The following is a 26,241-nucleotide window of genomic DNA, read 5'->3' as shown; positions in this document are numbered from 1 at the left end:
AGGACGTGTGGGTCTGCAGGTTAATTGGCCTCTGTAAATTGCCACTAATGTTTACTAAGTGGATGAGAAAGTGGGATAACATAGAACTAGTGTGGTTGGCGTGGAACCAGTGGGCCGAACGGCCTGTTTCCATGCTGTATCACCCGACTGTCTTCGACATATTGTTCCTGCTGCATCTCTCTAGACTAATTTGAAAATATTCTCTTTTGTCCTCTTGCATTTCAGAGGGCCGTTAAGTTACAGAACCATGCAGCACAGGAACAAACCTTTTACCCATTTACACTGGTCCCATATACCAGCAATTGGTGCACAGCCTTTGTCGACTCAACTGTTTGTTCAGTTTAATATTTTCCAAATCTCCTTTGCTCGACAACTCAGTAAATTCTGTACTCTTGATACAGGGGCAAGTGAATAGGCCAGTGGTCGACGCTGTATGTTCTCGTTCAAAGAAATGTGCACTCTGGTGCCATCTACTGTTCTGGAAAATTAATATCTGCACAATTCAGATCCAACCCCCCCCCCCCCTTCTTCATTTACCCCCTCTCTTCACTGTACCCCGACTGGCTATGCACCCATTTCCCCTTCTCCCACGTCCCATTCCAGTCCTTTTCAAGTCTGAGGCAGGGTCTCAACCTGGAACGTCGCCTATTCCTTTCCTCCAGCAGCAATCAGCAGCAGCAGTAGCAGCAGCAGCACCAAGCTGTGTTGCTTGGGAAGTATTGTGTGGGGATAGTAAGGAGTAAGACCTGTGTGATCTCCCGGACAAGTTTCGATCGCCTAGCTTGGGGTCGGAGAGGAATTTCCCGGATTTTTTTTCCCCAAATTGGCCTGGGTTTTTAATCCGGTTTTTCGCCTCTCCCAGGAGATCACTCAGTTCTTTTGGGTGGGCAGTTGGAGCGATTGGAGCAGCGGCCGGGGGGCGGTAGGTTTAGAAACCGAGCATGGGGCTTTGTGTGGGGAGTATGAGTGCCAGGGCAGTTTATTGTTCTGGGTGTCGGATGTGGGGAATCTGGGAGTCTGATAGACTTCCAGACATCCACATCTGCGCCAGGTGCGACGAGATGGGGCTCCTAAGGGACCGTATTAGGAACCTGGAGCGGCAGATTGATGACCTCCGTCTGGTCAGGGAGAGTGAGGAGGTTATAGAGAGGAGTTACAGAGAGGTGGTCACTCCAAGACCACGGGAGGTAGACAAGTGGGTCACGGTTAGGGGGGGCAAGGAGCAGAGGCAGGGACTAGAGAGTACCCCGGTGGCTGTACCCCTTGGAAATAAGTACTCCTGTTTAAGTACTGTTGGGGGGAACAGCCTACCTGGGGGCAGCGACGGTGCCCGGGCCTCTGGCAAGGAGTCCGGCCCTGTTGCTCAGAAGAGTAGGGAAAGGAAGAGGAGAGCGATAGTAATAGGGGACTCTATAGTGAGGGGGTCAGATAGGCGATTCTGTGGACGCAGTCGGGAGACCCGGATGGTGGTTTGCCTCCCTGGTGCCGGTGTCCGGGATGTGTCTGAGCGTGTCCAGGATATCCTGAAAGGGGAGGGAGAGGAGCCAGAGGTCGTGGTACATATAGGTACCAACAATATAGGTAGGATAAGGGAAGAGGTCCTGAAAGGAGAATTTAGGGGGCTAGGAAGAGAGTTTAAAAAAAGGACTTCCAAAGCAATAATCTCAGGCTTACTGCCTGTGCCACGCGATAGTGAGAATAGGAATGGAGTGAGGTGGAGGATAAATACGTGGCTGAGGAACTGGTGCAGGGAGCAGGGATTCAAGTTTCTGGATCATTGGGACCTCTTCTGGGGGAAGTATGACCTGTACAAAAAGGACGGGTTGCATCTGAACCTGAGAGGAACCAATATCCTGGCGGGGAGATTTGCTAAGGTAATTGCGGAGACTTTAAACTAGTACAGTTGGGGGGAGGGACTCAAACACAGATAGCTAATAGGCAGTGTGTGAGGCAGGAGGCAGAAAAGGGAAACACTCAGACCCAATATGTAGGAGAGAAAGAAGTGAAAAGAAATAAACTGAGAATAAGAAATGATGGGTCCCTTAAATGTGTATATTTTAATGCTAGGAGCATTGTAAGAAAGGTGGATGAGCTTAGCCTGGATTGACATCTGGAAGTATGATGTTGTGGCGATCAGTGAAACATGGTTGCAGGAGGGTTGCGATTGGCAATTAAATATTCCAGGATTTCATTGTTTCAGATGTGATAGAATCGGAGGGGCAAGAGGTGGGGGTGTTGCATTGCTTGTCAGGGAGGATATCACAGCAGTGCTTTGGCAGGACAGACTAGAAAGCTCGATTAGGGAGGCTGTTTGGGTGGAACTCAGAAATTAGAAAGGTTTAGCAACACTTATAGGGGTGTATTATAGACCGCCAAATAGGGAACGAGAATTGGAAGAGCAAATATGTAAGGAGATAGCAGATATTAGTAGTAAGCACAGAGTAGTGATTGTGGGTGATTTCAATTTTCCGTATATAGACTGGGAATCACATTCTGTTAAAGGGCTGGATGGTTTGGAGTTTGTAAAATGTGTGCAGCATAGTTTTTTGCAGGAATACGTAGAGGTACCTACCAGAGAAGGGGCAGTGTTGGACCTCCTGTTAGGAAATGAGTCGGGTCAGGTGACGGAGGTATGTGTTGAGGAGCACTTTGGGTCTAGTGATCATAATGCCATTAGTTTCAATATAATTATGGAGAAGGTCAAATCTGGACCAAGGGTTGAGATTTTGGATTGGAGAAAGGCTAATTTTGAGGAGATGAGAAAGGATTTAAAAGGAGTGAAATGGAACTTTTTGTTTTATGAAAAGGATATAATAGAGAAATGGAGGATATTTAAAGGTGAAATTTTGAGAGTACAGAGTCTTTATGTCCCTGTTCGGTGGAAAGGAAAGAATAATAATTTGAAAGAGCCGTGGTTTTCCGGGGAAATTGGACACTTGGTTCGGAAAAAGAGGGAGATATACAATAAATATAAGCGGCAGGGAGTAAATGAGGTTCTTGAGGAATATAAAGAATGTAAAAGGAATCTTAAGAAGGAAATTAGAAAAGCGAAAAAAAGATATGAGGCTGCTTTGGCAAGTAATGTAAAAGTAAACCCCAAGGGGTTCTACAGATATGTCAATAGCAAAAGGATAGCGAGGGATAAAATTGGTCCATTGGAGAGTCAGAGTGGACAGCTATGTGCTGAGCCGGAAGAAATGGGGGAGATATTAAACAATTTCTTTTCTTCGGTATTCACCGAGGAGAAGGATATTGAATTATGTGAGGTAAGCGAAACAAGTAGAGTAGTGATGGAAATTATGAGGATTAAAGAAGAGGAGGTATGTACACTTTTGAAAAATATAAAAGTGGATAAGTCTCCAGGTCCTGATAGGATATTTCCTAGGACATTGAGGGAAGTTAGTGCAGAAATAGCAGGGGCTATGACGGAAATATTTCAAACGTCATTAGAAACGGGGATGGTGCCGGAAGATTGGCGCATTGCACATGTTGTGCCTTTGTTTAAAAAAGGTTCTAAAAGTAAACCTAGCAATTATAGACCTGTTGGTTTGACATCTGTGGTGGGAAAATTAATGGAAAAGATACTTAGGGACAATATATATAATTATTTGGATAAACAAGGCCTGATTAGAAACAGTCAACATGGATTTGTGCCTGGAAGGTCATGTTTGACTAATCTTCTTGAATTTTTTGAAGAGGTTACCAGGGAAATTGATAAGGGCAAGGCTGTGGATGTTGTCTATATGGACTTCAGTAAGGCATTTGACAAGGTTCCACATGGTAGGTTGATTAAGAAGGTTAAATCGTTGGGTATTAATAGTGAGGTTGCAAGATGGATTCAACAATGGCTGAATGGGAGATACCAGAGGGTAATGGTTGACAATTGTATGTCAGGTTGGAGGCCAGTGTCTAGTGGAGTACCCCAAGGATCTGTGTTGGGTCCACTGTTGTTTGTCATTCACATTAATGATCTGGATGATGGTGTGGCAAATTGGATTAGTAAATATGCAGATGATACTAAGATAGGTGGTGTAGTTAATAATGAAGTAGAGTTTCAAAGTCTACAAAGAGACTTGGGCCTTTTGGAAGGGTGGGCTGAAAGATGGCAGATGGAGTTTAATGCTGATAAGTGTGAGGTGGTGCATTTTGGTAGGACAAATCAAAATAGGACGTACAGGGTAAATGGTAGGGAATTGAGGAATGCAGTGGAACAGAGGGATCTGGGAATAACTGTGCATTGTTCCCTGAAGGTGGAATCTCATGTGGATAGGGTGGTGAAGAAGGCGTTTGGTATGCTTGCCTTTATAAATCAGAGCATCGAGTATAGAAGTTGGGATGTAATGTTAAAATTGTACAGGGCATTGGTGAGGCCGAATCTGGAGTATGGTGTGCAGTTCTGGTCGCCAAATTATAGGAAAGATGTCGACAAAATGGAGAGGGTACAGAGGAGATTTACTAGAATGTTGCCTGGGTTTCAGCACTTAAGCTACAGAGAGAGGTTGAACAGGTTGGGTCTTTATTCTTTGGAGCGTAGAAGGTTGAGGGGGGACGATAGAGGTTTTTAAAATTTTGAGAGGGACGGACAGAGTTGACGTGGGTAGGCTTTTCCCTTTGAGAGTGGGGAAGATTCCAACAAGGGGACATAGCTTCAGAATTGAGGGACAAAAGTTTAGGGGTAACATGAGGGGTAACTTCTTTACTCAGAGGGTGGTGGCTGTATGGAATGGGCTTCCGGTGGAAGTGGTGGAGGCAGGCTCGATTTTATTATTTAAGAGTAAATTGGATAGGTATATGGATAGGAGGGGATTGGAGGGTTATGGTCTGAGTGCAGGTAGATGAGACTAGGTCAGGGAGAGTGGTCGGCGTGGACTGGTAGGGCCGAACGGGCCTGTTTCCGTGCTGTAGTTGTTATATGGTTATATGGTAATACCAGACCTGCTGAGTTACTCCAGTATTTTGTGTCTATCTTCCCCTTCCATCTGCATCGTTTCCTCTGGCTTTACTTCTCTCACATTTTCTCTTCTTATCTCATGGCCTTTTGTCTTCTTTTCATCTCTGTCCTTGGTACAAGCATCTGCCAGTCGCAAACAGCCTCACCTGTGTCCACCTATCACCTGCCAGGCATTGTACCACCCCCAACTGCTTACAGCTTTCTGCCCCCGACTACAATCAGTGTGGAGAAGGGTACCGACCTAAAACGTCACCCATCCATGTCCTCCAGAGATGCTGACTGACTCGCTGAGCCACTCGAGCAGGTTGTGTCTTTTTCCCAAAAGATCCTCCCAGCAAATCAATGTTATAGGATCTCGTATGCTGTTCACATTGGAGAAAGTATCTGGATAATGTGCTTCCTCATCTCCAGTAAATTTAATTACCTCAAGTCAGCTCAATAAAATTACAGCCAAAGAGGCTCTCAATACATCTCCTACTGAGAGCCAGTGAGCTTGATGTGCCTTATGCATATCCTTCTTTTCTCTGTTGTGTTAAAATTGGGATACAAACAGGCTATCTTGTGTGTGCTACTTCATTGATAGCAGAATGCACACAAACACACATTCGCTTCATTCACCGTGCTTTCTCTCCAATTATAGAGGTTGTGCCGTTGGATGGACACAAAATGCTGGAGTAACTCAGCGGGTCAGGCATTATGTAAATTCAATTATGTAATTTCCTCAGCATGGTTAATAACTTCCAAGTGAACCTTCCGAGAAGATAAGTTTTGAAATGTCCTAATCACAATAAAGTAAAAGTACAAACATTTCAGAAGTTGATCATTAAAAGAAGAACGACTTAGAGTGCTGGAGTCCTCAATCTATTATTAACTAGTTTGCTATCCATTTCTATCTATGGATTTTTGTGGCATTGGGTTGGTTATTTAATCATTATTTTGTCTCCTTCTTTATTTCCCTAAGCACTGTCCCCCCCCACCCCCCCCCCCCCCCCCATCTCCACCCACCCAGGTTTATACAGTTTTCCTTGCATTCATAACATCACAGCTACGATGGAGAGGAAATGGTTGTCCACCTCTTCGCATGGTGTGCATTTGCAAAGAGAGGCTGGAGAAGGTTGCAAGAGACCTCGTCACGGTTCGTCTCAAAAACTGCTCCGTAACAGATGACCCTCTGATTTACGCACTGTTCCCAAGAGCGCATTTGGGGATGGACATCAATTGCTGCTGGAAGAACATCAACTCAGTGAAAGGTGCTCTTTGGTCTGCCCGAAACTTGCTGGTCTCCCACAAGCGTGAGATGTCCGTCTGGGAATGTTGCCAACTGGCCGGCTTCAGACTGCAGGAGTACGTGCTGAGGGACGCACCAAAGCTTGGTGCAGCCAACGCCAAGGCTCTATGGGGGAGGACCACAGTCCGGGGTTCTTCCACTGCTGCACATTGGAGCGTGTGCAGACGGGGTCCAGTGCAGACACCCCTCAAATGAGGGAAGGAATATCATCGCAGGAGGCCACATGAGTGGCAAGAACGCTTTGTTTAAACATAAGTACAAACACTGTGTAGGAAGGAACTGCAGATGCTGGTTTAAACCAATGACCCTTCTTCAGACCCAAAACGTCACCCATTCCTTCTCTCCAGAGATGCTGCCTGTCCCGTGGAGTTAGTCCAGCATTTTGTGTCTGTCTTGAGTGCAAACACTACTGAGTATGACACTATTGAATTTATAAAGTATGCATGATGAGTTTTAGCAGTGTCTTTGTTTTGTATATATTTTTTATTCAGGAAGATTTTTTTAAAACGCTTACATTGTATGAGCAGAAATTAGTGGCTGATTATTCACGATCGACTCCATTCTGGTATATAGTAACTAAGTTCTGACACTGCTCATTTCTAATTTTATTTATGGTTAACTCATTGTTTGTGCAGCTGCAGATTTCCACCAGAAGTTAATAAACTTTTATCTATTCATTGCTTTCGAGTTTTTTCTTTACTGGTAACCTTTTGGCTTCCTCTATGCTTCAGTTATAACATGTAGAAACAGGAATTGCAGAGCAGATTGACAAAAAAAGAGTGTTGGAGTAACTCAGCGGGTCTGGCAGCATCTGTGGAGAACATAGATAGGTATCCTACCTGGAATCGCACCTGTTTCTCCCCTCCTCCTCCCCTTCAGCCCAACATTCCTTCCTCTAGCTTCACAATTTGTAAGTCTCCAATCCTTTTGTCTCATACCTTCTGTCTTTTCAACTATGGCCTTTTGTTCAACCATCTGCCAAAAACACCCCCCCCCCCTCACCTGTATTCACCTATTACCTGCTGCACTTTCTCTTGCAAAGATCAAAGCATGGCAGGTTCTCTCTTCCAGCTTCCTCTCCCCTCCAACAATCAGACTGAAGAAGGGTTCCAACCTGAAACGCCACCTATCCATGTTCTCTGGAGATGCCGCCTGACCCGCTGAGTTACTCCAGCATTCTGTGTCTTTTTTCAGTTATAACATGGATGATCATAATAGCACAGAAACAGGACCTTTAACCCAACTTGTTAATGCCAACCAAGATGCCCATCTTAGCTGGTCCTGTCCGTCCATCTTTGACCCATATTCCTCAACACTTTCCCATCTATAAGTTCACATTACATAGCCATGGTTGTGATATTGATTTGCATTTTATAAGTTATTTGGTTTCATTTAACTCTAGCCAGCTCTATATAAAATGAAATCTAATTTCCATGTAATTCCCAGCCAGCAAACAACATGTACATACGATAAGAAAAAAAACATAAGTTTAAACAATGGTCAAACAGCGTAAAGATAACCAGTTTTGGGCGTTTTCTTCAAAGTCCAATTTCGCACTGGGCCTTTGTGAGATTTTCCACTCCGAAACTCAGCTTTCTTGCCTCGTCTTCATCGAACTGCTGCCTTATGATTCCGCACACTCCCGTGGCACCCAGAATGCAGGGGAGACTTATGAAGACATCTGTTTTGATGCCGTGCTCATTCTGAAGTATGGGTGGAACAAATGTTACAACACAGTAGACTTTATTTTATGTAAAAGTACACATACATGTTCATATTTGATAAGGCACAAAATGGTGGAGTAACTCAACGGGTGAGGCAGCGTCTCTGGAGAGAAGGAATGGGTGACGTTTCGGGTCAACACCCTTCAGACTGAGAGTCGGGAGAGGGAGACAGAGCTATGGAAGGGTAAGGTGTGAAAACACAAATCAAAGGCGACGGTGATCAAGGAAATGTAGAATAGTACATTGTTGGCTGAGGTGGAAGGTAACAACGGCATACAATCAGTAATATTTAATCAGGTGAACAATAAACTAGTCGGAGAACAAGGATGGGGGAGGGATGGAGCGAGAGGGAAAGCGAGGGTTACTTGGTTAGAGAAGTCAATATTCATCCCGCTGGGGTATAAGCTGCCCAAGCAAAATATAAGGTGTTGTTCATCCAATTTGTGTTGGGCCTCACTCTGACAGTGGAGGTCCAGGACAGAACGGTCAGTGTGGGAATGGGAGGGGCAGTTATCTTCAATGTAAACCAGCATCTGCAGTTCTTTCCTATACAATATTCATATTTGGATGGAGCATAGGTTAAATTGGGTGTGCACATTAGAACAGTAGAGCGCAGAAACAGGCTCTCACCGCACAATATCCGTGCCCGACATGCTGCCACGTTAAACTGGTCTCCTGTGCCTGCACATGATCCATATCCCTCCATTCCCTGCACATCCATGTTGAAGTTGAGTTTGGTTCGTCACATGTACCGAGGTACAGTGAAAAGCTTTTGTTATGTGCTAACCAGTCAACGGAAAGACAATACACGCTTGCAATCAAGGCATCCACGGTGAGGGATACACGATAAAGGGACTAACGCGAATAACGTTCAGTGCAAAATAAAGTCCAGCATAGTCCGAGGGTCTGTGTGTCTATCTACAAGTCCCTTAAACACGAGAAACATATCTGCCTCCACCCCCATCCCTGCCAGCACATTCCAGGCACCCACCACTCTATAAAAAACTTGCGCCGCAAATCTTCTTTAAACTTTGCCCCTGTCACTTTAAAGCAATGCACCTGTGGAAATGCTGCACTATTCCCAGCTCCCAGTGAGGTGTGCTACTGCTGTAGGGACACAATAATGCTCCCCAATAGTGTTCTCCAAATGACAGCTGGTTAAAACTTACTTTTGCATTCGTGGTCACGATTTGGATGGCCTTGAGATTTTTCACAATTGTATTCACAATATTCGCCACACTAAGACCTATTGCCCAAGAAGTGCATCCTTTTAACCTGATGACTTCTTGTCCACTATTATGGAGGGGGGAGAAAAACAACAAAAAACACATTTCAATTTAGACTATATATGTACAGCGCGGAAACAGACCCTTCGGCCCATCGTGACAGTGCCAACCAGCTATCACCCCGTGCTCCAACACTATCCTACACATTAGGGACAATAAGCTAATTAATCTACAAACTTACATGTCTTTGGAGTGTGGGACGAAACTGGAGCACCCGGAGAAAACTCATGCGGTCACAGGGAAAACGTACAAACTCCATACAGAGTCTGTATTTCGGACAACACCCGTAGGCAGGATGGAACCTCAGCTCTACTGTTGGGCCTCTGTGCCGCCTCAATTGAAACTACTCCTTACATTTACAAATGCAATAAGCACCCATATCTGTTACTATGAGCGAGCTTTGAGAAGAACCCATCGACACTTACCTGTCAATGATCCTTTTATGAATTTCTTCTCCTTGTTCCTTTGGCATGTGGCCAGCCACATCCCTTAGCTTAATACCGGCCACGTTTGTGCCACTCCAAACTGTAACTGTGGCAAAGACAAAAGCATTAGGTGTATTTCATGCACCATTAAGCAGCAAATTCAAAAAGCTAAATCAAGTAGGGTGAATCTAACCACTGGGAATATCAATGGCTTCTTGAACAATCAGTAAAACTATTGATTATCGCATTAAGCCAAGAAGTAAACTTACAAAAAAAGGTAATTTTTCATTTCAGCACTTTCATGCCAATCCCTGGTGGTAATATTGTTCCTGTTGCTATAGCATTCTCCAATTACCTGCTGGAAAAGCTGGTCTTGCAAGAGAATAATTGAACGAGTAAGCAATCAGTGATGTACAGAAAGCAGATTCCATGCTGCTTATGGTATGAGAGCGTTGTTCACCAGCAACAATGGAAATTTACAGAACAGGTGGCTATTCAGCAAACCACCAACTATCTCCGAGTCCCCCATTATCAAGATCCCGCCACCCTTGATCAGCATATTGTGTCAGTTCGGGGCATCGTGTTATAGGAAAGATGCTGTCAAGCTGGAAAGGATACAGAGAATTACAAGGATGTTGCCAGTAGGGGGTCTAAGCTCTCGGCAGAGGTTGAGTAGGCTGGGACTCCATTCCTTGGAGCGTAGGAGGATGAGGGGAGATATTATAGAGGTATATAAGATCATGAGAGGAATACATCAGGTAGATGCATAGAGTCTCTTGCCCAGAGTATGTGAATCGAGGACCAGAGGACGTAGGTTTAAGGTGAAGGGGAAAACATTTAATAGGAATCTGCGGGGTAACCTTTTCACACAAAGGGTGGCGGGTGTATGGAACGAGCTGCCAGAGGAGGTAGTTGAGGCAGGGACTATCCCAACATTTAAGAAACAGTTAGACAGCTACATGGATAGGAAAGGTTTGGAGGAATATGGTCCAAATGCTGGCAGGTGGGACAAGTATAGCTGGGACATGTTGGGCTGAAGGGCCTGTTTCCACACTGTATCACTCTATGACTCTATACGGGAATATGATATTGTTACTATCTCAGAGATCTGATGAAAGGAGGGCAACAATGGCAACTCAACATCTCAGGGTATAGAGTCTTCACCTGTGATGGAGGAGGTTAAAAAGAGAAGGTGGATACTATTTAATTGAATTACTTTAATGTGGAGTGACTGTCACAGACCAGCTACAACACGAGGGTCCAATGGAAAAGAGGTTCAAGTAGACGGACGGCCAGATCCGGCCACACAGTGCACAGGTGTAAGGGGTTAACATTGGGAATGCAGCTATGTGGGTTTTATTGCAGGAGTGTAAAAGCTCCAGCTCGGATTATTCCTGGGGCATCCTGTTGTCAGCTTGGAAGCACGGTTTATGGCTGATCCATCCTCTGATATCAGCAACCAGCGTTAAAAGCTTTGAAGTGTTAAGAAGAACATCTTGCCATATGGACTGCCCTTTGTTCCCAAGAAAGAAGAGGTCACGATGGACACGACGGACACGGAGGTCCCGAAAGGCACATAAAGATTTATAGGGTATTGTAAACTTGCCATATAAGGTAGCGATGGAAAAATACTGGCACATGTATTTAGGGTATAAAAGGTGTGTAAATGAAAGCTTTCGGAGAGAGAGACTACACTAGCTGCCTGAGCGTTTCTGAACGCTCCAGTGCCTAGGCTCTCTCCCATCTGGGTGAGTAGAATAAAGAGGTTAAACGAATTCAGTTGTCTGACTATTCTGTTAATAGGTCACGAACTACAACACAGGCACATGAACCCGTATACATACGCCCCACACACACAAATGTACTTCCTCTACTTCCTTAGAAGACTGAGGGGATTCAATATGTATACGAATACTACCTGGTACATGTGACAATAAAAAACCATTGACCCATTGAACTTCTGCACATGTGCAGCAGAGCGCATATTTTTTTGACTGGTTGCATCACAGTCTGGTCGCAATTCGAACACCCAGGAATGAAGGAGATTAGAAAAGGCGGTGGACACTGCCTGGTCCATCATGGGTACCGACCTTCCCACCATCGAAGGGATTTATTGGAAGCACAGCCAGAAAAAGGCAGCCAGCATCATAAAGGACCCACACGACCCTGACCACGCTCTCATCTCCCCCCTACCATTGGGAAGGTGGTTTAGAGTGTAATAACCATCACCACCAGGTTCAAGAATAGCTCCTTCCAAGAAACAATTAGACTCTTGAAAATACAAAAGACTGGCTAAACTATGTGCAGGAAGGAACTGCTGATGCTGATTGAAACCAAACATCAATACAAGTGCAAAAAAGCCCCGAGTCCTTGGTGCACCCAAGGATATTTTGTAGTTTAGTCAGAAGATAGACACAAAATGCTGGAGTAACTCAGCGGGAAAGGCAGCATCTCTGGAGAGAAGGAATGGGCGATGCACAAATTGATGGAGTAACTCAGCGGGACAGGCAGCATCTCTGAAGAGAATGGGTGACATCTCCGCAGAGAATGGGTGATGGTCTGAAGAAGGGCTCGACCCGAAACCTTACCCATTCCTCCTCTCCAGAGATGCTGCTTGTCCCGTTGAGTTACTCCAGCTTTGTGTGTCTATCTTCTGACTAAACTACGAAATATCTTTGGCTGCACCAAGGACTTGTGGCTCTTTTGCACTTGTATTGATGTTTTTAATTTGTTGATTTTTGTTTGTTTATTATGTTATCTATAAGCATTGTGTTTACAGACCTGTTATGGTACTGCAAGTAAGAATTTCATTGTTGTGTTGTTGGTTCATATGACAATTAATAAAGGGCAGCACAGTGGCGCAGCGGTAGAGTGTCTGCCTTATAGCACCAAATACCCAGGTTTGATCCTGACTACGAATTCTGTCTGTATGGAGTTTATACGTTCTCCCTGTGACCACATGGGTTTTCTCCAGGTGCTCGTTTCCTCCCACAATCCAAAGACGTATAGGTTTGTAAGTTAATTGGTTTCGGTAAAATTGCAAACTGTCCCTAGTGTGTAGGATAGTGCTAGTGTGTCGGATAGTGCTAGTGTGTAGGATAGTGCTAGTGTGTAGGATAGCGCTGGTGTATAGGATAGCGCTGGTGTATAGGATAGTGCTAGTGTATAGGATAGTGCTAGTGTGTAGGATAGTGCTAGTGTGTAGGATAGTGCTAGTGTGTAGGATAGTGCTAGTGTGTAGGATAGTGCTAGTGTGTAGGATAGTGCTAGTGTGTAGGATAGTGCTAGTGTGTAGGAGAGTGCTAGTGTGTAGGATAGCGCTAGTGTGTAGGATAGCGCTAGTGTATAGGATAGTGCTAGTGTATAGGGTGATCACTGGTCGGTGTGGACTCAGTTGGCCAAAGGACCTGTTTCCGCACTGTATCTTTAAAGTCTAAAGTCTAAACGTTCTTGACTCTTAACATATATTCTGCCGCATCCCTTTTCCTCAACAAGCTTCCTTCCAAACCCACCCAACGTTGCACCCTGATCACCTTCCAAAGTCCCTCTCCTATCTTATTCCAACACAGATCTGCAAGTGAGCAGAAAGACATAAATGGCATGAGACAGACTTGTGCCAAGGGATCACACAACCAAGTCCATCATTTCTAGGAGCAGAATTAGGCCATTCGGCCCATCAAGTCTGCCATTAAATCATGGCTGATGAAATTGTCCATCCCACCATATCCAGTTGTGAATGACAGCTAACATAGACCTAGCCATCTAGATGAATTAATATTAACTTAGTAAAACAAATCCTTCAATATTAATGCATTTCCTAATTCAACATACAATACCTTTAAAAATATTTAATCAGCATTGACAAAAATGACAGGAAGCTACTCACCACTTCCATATCCTTGTTCACCCACAATATAGGTATGGATATTTGTTGGATTAACATTCAACTTTGTACCAAGTAAAAACCGAAGCCTTGCAGTGTCCAAGTTAGTGCCAACGCCAATAACACGAGTCTTTGGAAATCCACTGAGTTTCCAGGCAACATAGGTCAATAGATCCACTGCAAAGTAAACCAAACCCAAGAGAAAGTGAAGAAACACACAAAAAGCTGGAGTAACTCAATTGGTCAGACAGCATCTCTGGAGAAAAGGAATAGGGGACATTTCGGGTTGAGACCCTTCTTCAGACTGAGAGCCAGGGGAAAGGGAAAAGAGACATCTAGATGGTGATATAGAGAGACAAAGTGATCTCACTTTTGCCATACAACACTGTTACTATTGGGTATCACTACTGCTAGTTAGCCACTGTACCTGTTTAAGCACATGCTAAAGATTCCAAGGGACAACTTGAAGATGCTGATGGAGGTCAATGTTCTTTCTTCAATCATGCATGCAGTTTACACACTCTCGCTCTGACTAAGTGGGTTTCCTCCAGATTCACTGGCTTCTCCCCACATTCAAAAAATATGGGGGGGGGGGGGGAGGGAGTGGAAGGTTAATTGATCATTGCAAATTGGCCTGTTTCAGTGTTCTATGATTCTATCACACTTTAATAAAGAGATTACCTAGTCTTGGGTAGAAACAAGGAATTGCAGATGCTGGTTTACAAAAAAAGACAAACAATGCTGGGGCAACTCAGAGGGTCAGGTAGCATTTCTGGAGAAGATAGGTCCCATTCTTGTCAGGATCCAGAAAGTCCTAAGGCACAGTGACCCAGAAAGGGACCCGACCCGAAATGTCTGACCTGTTGAGTTACCCCAGCACCTTTGTGTATTTTCTTTATCTATTCCTGGGATCAATCATGGGAGTGCACTGTGGCTTCTGTATTTAATTGTAATAACAACTTCAAAATCAATGTACTGATTTACAGGCCATAAAACTCTTTCCTTCCTCTTTCATGAACTTGCATGAAACATTGCAGCCCCATCTAGCACAACGGATGTTGAACCGGAAGGCACAGATTGCCTGCCAAGGAGCCAATATCTTTAAGAAATGAGGAAGGATAGAAAGTGCTGCTGCAAAAATTAAACAAATAGTAATCATTATAAAGAAAAACATACAGGTTTAAATAAAAGACACAAAGCCTGGTGTATCTTTTGTTTGTAAATAGCATCTGCAATTCCTTGTGCATGCAAGTTCAAATTTTTGCTCCAGTAAAATATTTATTTGAAACAAATAATATTGTGATGTGATGTACAGTATTCCAGATTTTGGCATAGTGATTACATTACTGGACTAATAATCCAAGACATCGTGATGCCAATGCTAATTTTTCACCTTGCCAACTGGGTTACGTAAATTCGGTTTGTTAAAATAATCTGGAATCTATAAAACATTTCCATCGCAGTAACTGGATTACACAATGTGAACATGGGTGCCAATGCGAGTATTTGTTAAGTTTAGTTTATTGTCTCCTGTACCGAAGGCCAGTGAAAAGGTTTTTTGTTATGTGCTATACAGTCAGTGGAAGGACTGTACATGATTACAATCAAGCCGTCCACAGTGTACAGATACAGGATAAACGGAATAACTTTTAACATTGCCCACCTCTAAATAGAGGATGTAGTTAAAAGTTAACCACTTTGATGGGTCTGAAGTCACTCGTGGAGAAGAAAAGATAAGAGGAGATTTCCTTCTCTGAAAGACATGGGTGAACCAGATGTATTTTATAAGAATTTTACAATTTACAAGGGGTTTGAAAGTTAGTTAATAAAAACATTTTTGTTTTTAAATTCCAGATGTCTTTTGAATTATTTGAATTTAAATTCCACATCAGCCATGGTGACATTGGATCACTCTTTTATCTGGATCAATGGTTCCAAACTTTAGCTATACACAAAATGCTGGAATAACTCAGCGGGACAGGCAGCATCTCTGGAGAGAAGGAATGGGTGATGTTTTGGGTCGAGACCCTTCTTCAGAGGCAGGGGAGAGGGAGACATCAAGATATAGAAGGTTAAGAAGTGAAAACGAGAGATCAAAGGGGACAAAGCTCAAGGTAAATATAGAATAGATCATTGTTAGCTAGGGGAAGCTGATAACGAGGCACACAAAGTAAAATTTAATCAGGACAGTCAAACTAGGATGGGGAGGGATGGAGAGAGAGGGAAAGCAAGGGTTACTTGAAGTTAGAGAAGTCAAAATTCATACCGCTGGGTTGTAAGCTGCCCAAGCGAAATATGAGACTTTAGTTGGTAGTCCACTGACCTAAATCTTTGCCTCTGCACTCCAAGGTATTGAAACTACTGGATTGTCATAGAGACCTAGGAAATTCACCCATGTCCTTTAAAGATGGAAAACTGCTGTCCTTAGCAACTCTGGTCCGCATGTTAACCAGACACAACGCCATTTGACTTGTATCTGTCCTGTGAAATAGGCAGACAGGCCGCTCGGGACATAATGAGGGATCTGCAATAAATATCAGTGATGTCCATTACCCCAAGAAGAATTATAAAAGAAAACTGGATTCACGGATGAAACTGAAGACATTCGCAGTAATCGTCAATCGATCATCTTTTTACCTGGCTGAGTGACGATCAGCAAAACGGCAGATGGACAGTGCTTAGCCAATTGAGGGATTATCTCCTTGAAGACAGCAACATTGTCATTTAGCTGATTTGAATCTGGTTTTTGTCCTTTTACCCGCACACCAGCACAGACAATGCAAATATTAGAATCTTGCGTAACTTTCAAATCTGCAATAGTAATTGGGGGGGGGGGGGGGGGGGGAACGTCAATCAATTAAATATGAAAGGTAGGTATTTTAAATCTATGCAATGCAACCAGACTTGCACTCAGCAAACTCTTTACTTTGCTTATTCTATTATAACATCATTCCTCAGCACTGCCAATCTGCACGGTATCTGACACCATTCATTAAACCCACATAGAATTTCACTAATTTAACAAGTCTGCCACACTCTGTCATAGTAGTTATGAATATGAAATGAATCTGTTATAGAATACAGGCGCAGCGGGAGAGTTGCTGTCTTGCAGCGCCTGAGACCCGGGCTTAATCCTGATCCTAGCCTCAGATGCTGTCTTTATGGAGTTTGTACGTTTTCCCCATGACCTGCGTGTTTTCTCCGAGTTCTTCGGATTCCTCCCACACTCCAAAGACTTACAGGTTTGCAGGTTAATTGGCTCGGTAGAAATGTAAATTGTCCCCAGTGTGTTATTGTGTGAGGATCACTGGTCAGTGCGGAGTCAACGGGCCAAAGGGCTTGTTTCCGCGCTGTATCTCTGAACTAAAAAAATGAAAAGCCATATTGGGTAATGTTATCCAAAGTTCTAAGAACTGCTGAACTCAAGAGAAAAAATGTTGATGAGTTGACACAACCTTTTTTCAAGTTAAAAAAATAAATCAGTAACGGTCTTATTAAACAATCACCAAGCTCTTTGGTAGCTCTTCATGCTTTTGGAAGCGTTACTTTTACAAAGCTTTGGTTGTACAAACAGGAATTCAATTCCTTCCCTCTGCTTTAGTAAGCCAGCAAAAGCATTAAAGCAGTGTAGAACGTAATCAGTGCAGAGATGGTTCATCTTCTAAATGGCTTATAACCTGATGCATCGTGTATGGGTGAAAGTGATTCATGTTTAGTGGGCAGATGTCAGCCATCGACTGGACCTGGGTTTGATCCTAGCCTCAGATGCTGTCTGTGTGGAGTTTAGCAAGTTCTTCCTGTGACCCCGTGGGTTTCCTTCGGGTGCTCTGGTTTCCTCCCACATCCCAAATACTTGAGGGTTTGTAGATTAACTGGCCTCTGTAAAATTGCCCCTAGTGTGTAGAGTGGATGAGAAAGTGGAATAACAGATAAGTAGTGTAATTGGATGATCGATGGTCAGCGTTGGCTCAGTGGGCCGAAGGGGCTGTATCTTCCAGTCAGTCAATTCAGTCAGTCAACCTTCTTCACTGCTAAGCATTTGCTGATGGCATTTACTAGAGTTTCTAGTTGTAAGATGGCTTCACTGCCAGAGCTGCTCATTGCTCACTGAACAAGCAGCTTTCTGCCCACCCATTCACAAGTCCCTTCCCATGCTGCTTGCTGCAATGACTTTATAAAGGCAGATCATCTCTGCTGTCAGCAATCCAGGTGCCACCAAGATATTTTAGAGCTACTGAGTGGCAGGAGGCTTATGCCACACTGAGTTAGACTCGAGGAAGGAATGGCATCTCTTGCTCATACTGGAATTCTGGGACAGAGGGAGATTATTATTGGATTGAAACTATATTACAAAGCCAGGTGTAGACAGGGTGGTGAAGAAAGAATATGTTCTGTTTAGCTTCAATGGCATTGAGCATTAGAGGTGGGACGTCATGTTGCAGTTGTACAAGACGTTGGTGAGACTGCACTTGAAGTATTGTGTGCAATTCTGGTCGATAAATTACAGAAAGGATATGAGAGTGCAGTAACATTTCACCAGGATGTTACTTGGACTCCAGGACTTGAGTTATAAGAAGGAACTCCTTAAGGAGATAAGCAGACACCATTTTCCCTGGAGTAAAGAAGACAGGGGGACCTTTGAGAGGTTTCCAAAATCAACAAGGGCAAAGAAATGGTGGATGGTCACAGTCTTTTTCTCAAGGTAGGGTAAACTAAAACTATGGGCAATCGGTTAAAGATTTAAAGTGTACCTGAGGAGCAGGTTTTCCACACGGAAGGTGGTGTGTATACAGAACTAGCTCCCAGAGGAAATGTAGAAGTGGAAACAATTACAACATTTGAAAGCATTTGGACAGGTACATGGAAAGGAAAGATCGAGAGGGATGAGGGTCAAACAAAGGTTAAGGCGACTTGCTCAGGTTGGCATTTTGGTCAGTTTGGACGAGTTGGGCATTTTCTATGCTGTATAACTCTATTTAATAAGCAAAGAAGCCTATAGGAAAACAATGAAATGAGCATTTGTGAGCATAGAGTCAGACAGCCTAGAAACAGGCTCTTTGGTCCAACTTTCCCACACAGACCAACATGCTGCAACAACACTAGGCACACCAGCCTGCATTTGGCCCATATCCCTCTGAACCTATTCTATCCACCTACCTGTCCAAATGTTTTTTTAAATGTTGTGATAGTATCTGCCTCAACTAGCTCCTCTGGCAGCTCTTTCCATATACCTACCGCCCTTTGTGTGAAAAAGATGCCCCTCAGGTTCCTATTAAATCTACCCCCCTTCCCCCTCACCTTAAACCCATGTCCTCTGGTTCTTAATTCCCCTATTCTGGGTAAAAGTGTGCATTTACCCTATCTATTCCCCTCATGATCTCACACACCTCTTTAAGATCAGCCCTCATCCTCCTGTGCTCAAAGAAATAAAGTCTTAGTCTGCTCAACCTCTTCCTTTCGCTCAGGCCCTTGGGTCCTGGCAACATCCATAAATATACAGTATATATTTAGCTTATACAATATTGTTGAACATATAGTATCCGTTTCCTTCTCTGGTAGAACATTTTATATTATAAAAATATTAATATTTAACATGTGGACATTGCCTGAGGATTACACTATTTCCATTGTGCTTCTTATAACTTATGACAGCAGTAAGATATAAAGATAGACAGACAATAAATCATTGGATGGACCGAGACAAGCTTAAAATCTAATTTTTCTTCAAATATTCAACAGAATTATGCCACCATAAATCCCATGACCCATCACAAACCTGTATCAGCTTTTATTCTGGATTTCATAAACAGACTACCATGCATCAAATCCATTGATTCTCCTTTAACTCTGTCTGCCAGCCTATCGACAAGGACCAACTCGTCGGCTAAACTCTGTAAAAGGGAATAAATGGAAAACACTGGCTTTAGATATGTCTTTGCGCTGTTCCCATATCAGAAGTGTATTGTTGAGGTGATTCTAAGTGATCAGACATTTACATTTCCCTTTCATCAAGAATGCCCAATCGCTGGTCCAGAGACCAACATTTAGCATCCATCTTCGACAAATACGGGCCAGTGCCAAAGACCCACCACTGCTGCGTTAAAGGCGCCAAATAAATGAAAGTTATTTTCATTCTGTATTTAACTGTGCAAAGACAGAAGCTAGAAGCTGCTATGAAGGTTTTAATTAACAATGTCAGAGATCATTTCACCATCGAAATAAACAGAGATTCTGAGGCACGAGTTAAATTTGCTACCGTGCTCAAAATGTACCCATCTGCAAAAAACTTGCTAGGAAAATTGCTTCAGCCGATTGACGACCAGAGCACAATATTTCTCAATGACAAAAGCCATATTATCTGAGCATATTAAAATGAAGGATTTTGTAACCAGGAACCACTATCTCTTAAATCCTTTTATTCGGCATTACCATCTAATTAAAAGGCAGTCATGGCCCCTCAGCCCACACCATTGAAACAGATTATTTACCTATTATCCCAGCAATGTCAGTGGGAGTATGTTATGTGCAAATTGACTGGAATATATTCTGATATGGCTGAGGCAACACTGTAAGCATACTTCAAATGCTTATTATAGAGTGGTCAAGAAAGTTGATTCGTCTCAAGACCTTTGTGAGCATTGGGCCAAACAATGTTGCTGTATGGAGTTACTCAGCGGGTCAGGCAGCATCTCCGGAGAAAAGGAAAAGGCGATGCTTCGGGTCGAGACCCTTCTTCGGACTGACAGTCAGGTAACAGGGAAGCTAGAGGTAATCTAGTCTCCCCCTCCCTCTCCCCTGACTCTCAGTCTGAAGAAGGTTCTCGACCCGAAACATCACCTATTCCTTTTCTCCAGAGATGCGGCCTAACCTGCTGAGTTACTCCAGCATCTTGGGTCTATCTTCAGTGTAAACCAGCACCTGGAGTTCCTTCCTACGCAATGTTGAAGTATGTTTCATATCAGAGATGAATCTGCTCCCCTCTTCTATATCTACTGCATCTGGAATTCCTAGGTAGCTCCTGTCAAAGTAATTATGCTTGAGTCTATTTTGAAAAGCTGAGTGATTGTCATTTTGAGTTCTCCGAAGTTCTCAGTTCAGTTTAGTTTACTGTCACGTGTACCAAGATACAGTGAAAAACTTTTGTCGCGTGCTAACCAGCCAGCAGAAAAACAATACATGATTACAATTGAGCAATTCACAGTGTACAGATACACACTAATTTGTTTATTATGTCTGAATCTTTAACAAAAATAGATAAAAATTAAAACGATTACACTGAATACTGAATGTTAGACGTTACCTTCTGTGCAATGATAACAGCACACGCCATGCCAACTTCCCCAGTGCCCACTATTGAGAGCTTTGAAGAAGGTTTGGCAGACACTGCTGGGACTATCACTTTGAACAGATCATCTCGTAGACTCATCGTCTTTAATTGTGCTGTCAACTTGAAAAGATCAGAAATCTAAAAAGGAGAAAAAGACATTGACTCATATGGTGCAAAAAATGAGCAAGTTATTTTTTTAAATAATGATAATTGGCAACAAATTCTTTACTGAATCTGTGCCTCAAGTGTGATGTTAATATTTCGACATTATCTTTGCATTATTGTTTTGCATGGAGCATCCAGCGGGTCAAGCAGCATCTCTGGAGAACATGGACAGGTGATGTTTCGTTTCTTCAATAAGGGTCCCGACCCGAAATGTCACCCATCTGCCTGACCCGCTGAGTTACTCCAGCACTTTGTGTCCATCTTCGGTATAAACCGGTACCTACAATTCCTTTTTATTACATCAAAAATGCTTTCTGGCCGCACAGCGGTAGTCTTGCAACACTAGAGACCCGGGTTCGATCCCGACTACGGGAGTTGTCTGTACGGAATTTGTACGTTCTCCCTGTGACCGTGCGGGTTTTCTCCGGGTGCTCCGGTTTCCTCCCACACTTCAAAGGTGTACAGGTTTGTAGGTTAATTGGCTCTGTAAATGGTAAATTGTGTAGGATAGTGATGGTGTATGATATCAAACTAATCTTGATTTGATTTTACACTTGATGTTCGGCCTCTGATCTTGCAGCAGCAGTGAACTCTGAGCTGAAGGCCAGACCAACTTCACCCCTGACTCAGCATAAAAAAAATATTTCACTGCACAGTTGTGAACTAAACCATCATCCGACCAGCACTTTGTTTATTTTTGGTATAAACCAACATCTGTAGTTCCTTGTTTCCACATGCAACATGTTATTGTGCATTTTCCTTGAGCGTCATATCTTTGGATGCCTTGTTTTCACACCTTACCCTTCCTTATTTCTGTGTCGTCCCACTCTCCCCTGACTCTCAGTCTGAAGAAGGGTCTCGACCAGAAACGTCACCCATTGCTTCTATCCGCAGATGCTGCCTGTCCCGCTGAGTTACTCTGGCATTTTGTGTCTATCTTCAACATATTGCAGTTTGGTCTAGTTTAGAAATACAGCATAGAAGCAAACCGTCTGGCCCACCGAGTCCACGATCACTCGTTCACACAACAGTAATTAACAGAGGCCAATTAAACCGTCTTTGGGATGTGGGAGGAAACCGGAGAACGTGCAGGTTTGCAGGTTTAATTGGCTTCTAGAAATTGTCCCTGGTGTGTTGTTGGACAGATCGCTCGTCAGCACGGACCCGGTGGGCCAAAGGCAGGAAAATAACTGCAGATGCTGGTACAAAATGGAAGGTATCACAAAATGCTGGAGTAACTCAGCAGGTCAGGCAACATCTTGGAGAGAGGGAATGGGTGACGTTTCGGGTCGAGACCCTTCTTCAGACGGTGGGCCAAAGGGCTTGTTTCCACGCTGTATCTTTTTCTCTACAGTAAAGCTGTTTGAATATGATCTCCACACATCTGACCTGTTTTTGACTTGACGTCCTCTGCACCTTTCAGCGAGGATATTGTGTTTCTCTTCGCAGCCTTCGCGTTTCCCCTTCAAAAAACTATTCCCTGAGCTGCGTCCAAAGTTTGGTCCAACCTCGCTCGCACTCTCTCGGCAATTGACTTCGAAACACGGGAGGAAGAGCGGTTCACCTGGATCACCAAGGCTGTTAAACGTAGCCTGTGTGTTCACACGGCAGCGCCAGAAAGGGTGTCACCTCCCAGCGATCTCCCCGCCCTGATTGTCAGACAACCCTGTCACACCTTACGTAACACTGGGAGCAAATGCTGCAAATATAATGCAAGGAAAAGGATTTGCAGATTCTGGTTTATCCCAAAGATAGATGTTGGAGTATCCCAGCGGGACAGGCAGCATCTCTGGAGAACCTGCATAGATGTGTAGGAAGGAACTGCAGAAAACCAAAGATAGGCACAAAACGCTGGAGTAACTCAGCGGCGCAGGCAACATCTCTGGAGAGAAGGAATGGGTGACGTTTCGGGTCGAGACGTCTGAAGAAGGGTCTCAGCCCAGAACTTCACCCATTCCTTCTGTCCATAGATGCTGCCTGGCCCGCTGAGTTACTCCGGCATTTCGTGTCGAACCTGGATGGGTTACATCTCACAGAGTGCTGGAGTAACGCAGCAGGTCAGGCAGCATCTCTGGACAAAATGGACAGGTGACACCGAGTAGGGAGGGAAGGAACCCTTCTTCAGATCCCGAGAATACTGAAAATACTTGCTGGAGATACTCAGTGGGAACCTAAATGTCCCTCCAACAGATACTTCCCCCCCCCCCCCTGTGTCCCACCTGGATGTGCACCCACTTCCTCCACTTTCCCCCCTTTCCCCTTCCAAAAACACACAAAATGCTGCAGTAACTCATCCCTTGAAAAGATCCCTTAAAAAAATATCCCTTAAAAAATACACATGTGCTGGAGTAACTCAGCAGCTCAGGCAGCATCGCCAGAGAACATGGATAGGTGATGATTCAGATCGGGAACCTTCTTCAGATTGTATGCAGTGGGAGGAAGAAAGTTGGGAGGGAGGGAGGAGAGACTGGACAGAGAGAGTCAGGCAACAGGACTATCCTTTCCTCTGGCTTCACATTTTGCAACTCTTCTCTCCTTTACGTCCCTTTATCTTATCATCTCTTTGTCCACCCATCTGCCAATCAAAACCTCCCTCATCTGTATCCACCTTTCACTAGCCTGGGTTTGACCCACCCCCACCTCTCTTCCAGCTTTCTGCCCCCCCCCCCCACCCCCCCACCCCCCCACCCCCCCACCCCCCCACCCCCCCCCACCACTACAATGAGTCTGAAGAAGGGTCTCGACCTGAAACGTCACCAATCTTTGTCCTCCAGGGTTGTAACCTGACTCGCTGAATTACTCTTGCACTTTGTGCCTTTTATTGTAAACCAGCATCTGCAGTTGCTTGTGCCTCCACATGTGCTGTCTGACCCGCTGAGTTCTTGTTTTTGGCTCAAGATTTCATTTAGGGGATATTGGGTTGGAAGATGGGTGATCAGGTGCACAGATCAGATAGTTGGGATGGTATCATTTAGCAGATTGGTGGTTGGTAAGGGTCAAATTATGGGGATGAATGAGGATCTGAAAGAGGACTTAAAGGAGGCCTGGCTGAAATAGGTCCCTGCACTAGACTCCATAAGTTTGAGTTTATTATGTCACGTGTACCAAGGTACAGTGAAAACCTATATTTTGCATACTATCCAAACTAATCAGATAGCATGATACAGAAATACAATCAAATCAAATTCCAGTGTAATGGTTAGAGAAAAGAGGAAGATGCAGAGTGCAGAATATGTTCATTAGCATTGTAGAACAACAGTTCCAAAGACAAAGTCCAATGTCCACAATGGGGTAGAGGTGAATCACACATGACCCTACCTTATGGAAGGACCATTCAGAAGCCTAATGACAGGGAAGAAGCTGTTCCTGAGTCTGGTGGTGCCTGTTTACAAACTTGTGTACCTTCTACCAGACAGGACCAGGGAGATTGAAGGACTGCTGGTGCAATCATTTTAAAGTGGCGGAAATGTCGGAGAATGATGTGTAGGTTGCAGAAGCTGGTAGGGTAAAAGGTAAGGATCAGGAGAACTCTATCCTTGTCCCAGCTGCAGCAGGGGGAGTAAGAGCAGAACTGCAGGACACTGAGGAGAGAGGAGACACAGATATGGAATTCATCAACAATAGCAGAGGGTGAAACCACATTTATGAAGAAAGAGGACATCTCAGGTGTCCTAGAGTGGAAATCTTCATCTTGGGAGCAGATGCAGCAGAGATAGAGAAATTGAGAGTAAGGAATGTCATCCTTGCAGGAGACAGGGTGGATGAGGTGTAGGAAGAGGGTAGTGAGGGCAATCAAAATAGAGGTTGTTGAGGGTGCGGACAAGTTCCGCCAAGTGGAAGAGAGTGTTAGTTGAAGGGAACTGATTGGGTCTCGGTGATTTCCTTTAATGTGGATTAGCCGTTGAACACTGGAGCAAGGTCTAGATCCAATGATTAGATGGACCAAACCAATTGGAAACCAGACTCTTCTATACGAGGGTTAAAAATAAAGAAATCCCAAATCACTATACCCTTTTATAATTTAGCTGTAATTTATGGAATATGATGCATAGCCTGGAGAAGGAAGCTCTCCATGATTTTCCATAAAGACGGAGAATCGGAGAGGAGGCAGAAGGTGGCGGATGTTAGACAAAAGGCCCGGTAAGAAGAACTGGAGGGGGAGGGGGTGGTCTGACCTTCCGTGTCCTCAAGGTTGGCTGCGGGAGGTGCCCCCCAGAGAACATGGGCTGAAGTGGGCCGTGCAAAAAGAGGGATGACAGTTTGCGGGACGATCGGAATGGAGGCGACACCTACAACTGTCCTTACTACCATTATTTTGCAGCTGGGACTGCAAAATGGAGCCAAAATCGTGACTCTTGCATATAGACTTATTTGGTTGTTCTGTACATTCTGTACTAACCGGGGGGACTGTATGCTGAGAGTCTTTCTGTTCTTTATGCAAAAAAAGTAATTTGTTGTACCTTGGTAGAGGTGATAATAAAGAAACCATTGAACCATTGAGCAATTACAATTCAGAAACCAGTCATTCCACTCTTGTGGGGTGGAGTAATTCAACTTCACATGTGCTGAGCTGTCTATGATTATGAGTCTCCACCCATTTCTCCCACAGTCCCTTCCTCCTTTTTGTGCTTATCCACTTTCCATTTGAATGTATCCATGCTATCTTATCTGTTCCATTATTTTTATTTCCCATTAAGAAACGCTTTAGTTTAGTTTAGAGATACAGCGCGGAAACAGGCTCTTTGGCCCACAGAATCCGCACCTTTGGGGGAGTCCCGAACCAGGGGCCACAGTTTAAGAATAAGGGGTAGGCCATTTAGAACGGAGATGAGGAGAAACCTTTTCACTCAGAGAGTTGTGAAGCTGCGGAATTCTCTGCCTCAGAAGGGCAGTGGAGGCCAATCCTCTGGATGCTTTCAAGAGAGAGTTAGATAGAGCTCTTAATGATAGCGGGAGTCAAGGGATATGGGGAGAAGGCTCTAACCGTCAGATGAGGTCCGGGGCGGGGGAGCGCGCCGGCCCGTTGCCCTGGCGACGAGCGAAAGGGCTGCGCGATGACGCGTGGAGCGCGCGCTGGCCGGTTGCCCAGCCCGGGCGAAGCGGCGCAACGTGTGCGCGCGCGCGCGGTGGTGGATGACGGCGACCGGCGCGGGAGCGCTCGCGGCGCGCTGTGGTGGATGACGGCGTCGGGC

The 26,241-nt window shown here is 44.3% G+C and overlaps 1 protein-coding gene across 2 annotated transcripts; it reads right to left on the bottom strand.

The window, feature by feature from the left end:
* Positions 1–6,112: 6,112 nt before the first annotated feature.
* Positions 6,113–26,126, bottom strand: LOC144602416 (L-lactate dehydrogenase B chain-like). 2 transcript variants are annotated; one of them, XM_078415522.1, is made up of 8 exons: positions 26,034–26,126; positions 20,858–21,022; positions 19,334–19,448; positions 16,195–16,368; positions 13,561–13,734; positions 9,675–9,780; positions 9,133–9,256; positions 6,113–7,942 (listed from the first exon to the last, which is right to left on the bottom strand). In XM_078415522.1, the coding sequence occupies exons 2-8, from the start codon at positions 20,981–20,983 to the stop codon at positions 7,778–7,780; spliced, it is 984 nt and encodes a 327-aa protein (XP_078271648.1). In that variant the 5' UTR covers positions 20,984–21,022; positions 26,034–26,126; the 3' UTR covers positions 6,113–7,777. The 2 variants fall into 2 exon arrangements, with proteins under 2 accessions (XP_078271648.1, XP_078271646.1); XM_078415520.1 differs by lacking the exon at positions 26,034–26,126 and adding an exon at positions 22,439–22,655 and having other exon boundaries at positions 6,114–7,942.
* Between the last annotated feature and the right edge of the window lie 115 nt (positions 26,127–26,241).

Source organism: Rhinoraja longicauda, chromosome 18, assembly GCF_053455715.1.
Source record: "Rhinoraja longicauda isolate Sanriku21f chromosome 18, sRhiLon1.1, whole genome shotgun sequence".
In the NCBI taxonomy this organism is placed as follows: domain Eukaryota; kingdom Metazoa; phylum Chordata; class Chondrichthyes; order Rajiformes; family Arhynchobatidae; genus Rhinoraja; species Rhinoraja longicauda.
The sequence above is the reverse complement of the archived record's forward strand: the minus strand, read 5'-3'. Positions and strand labels throughout refer to the sequence as shown.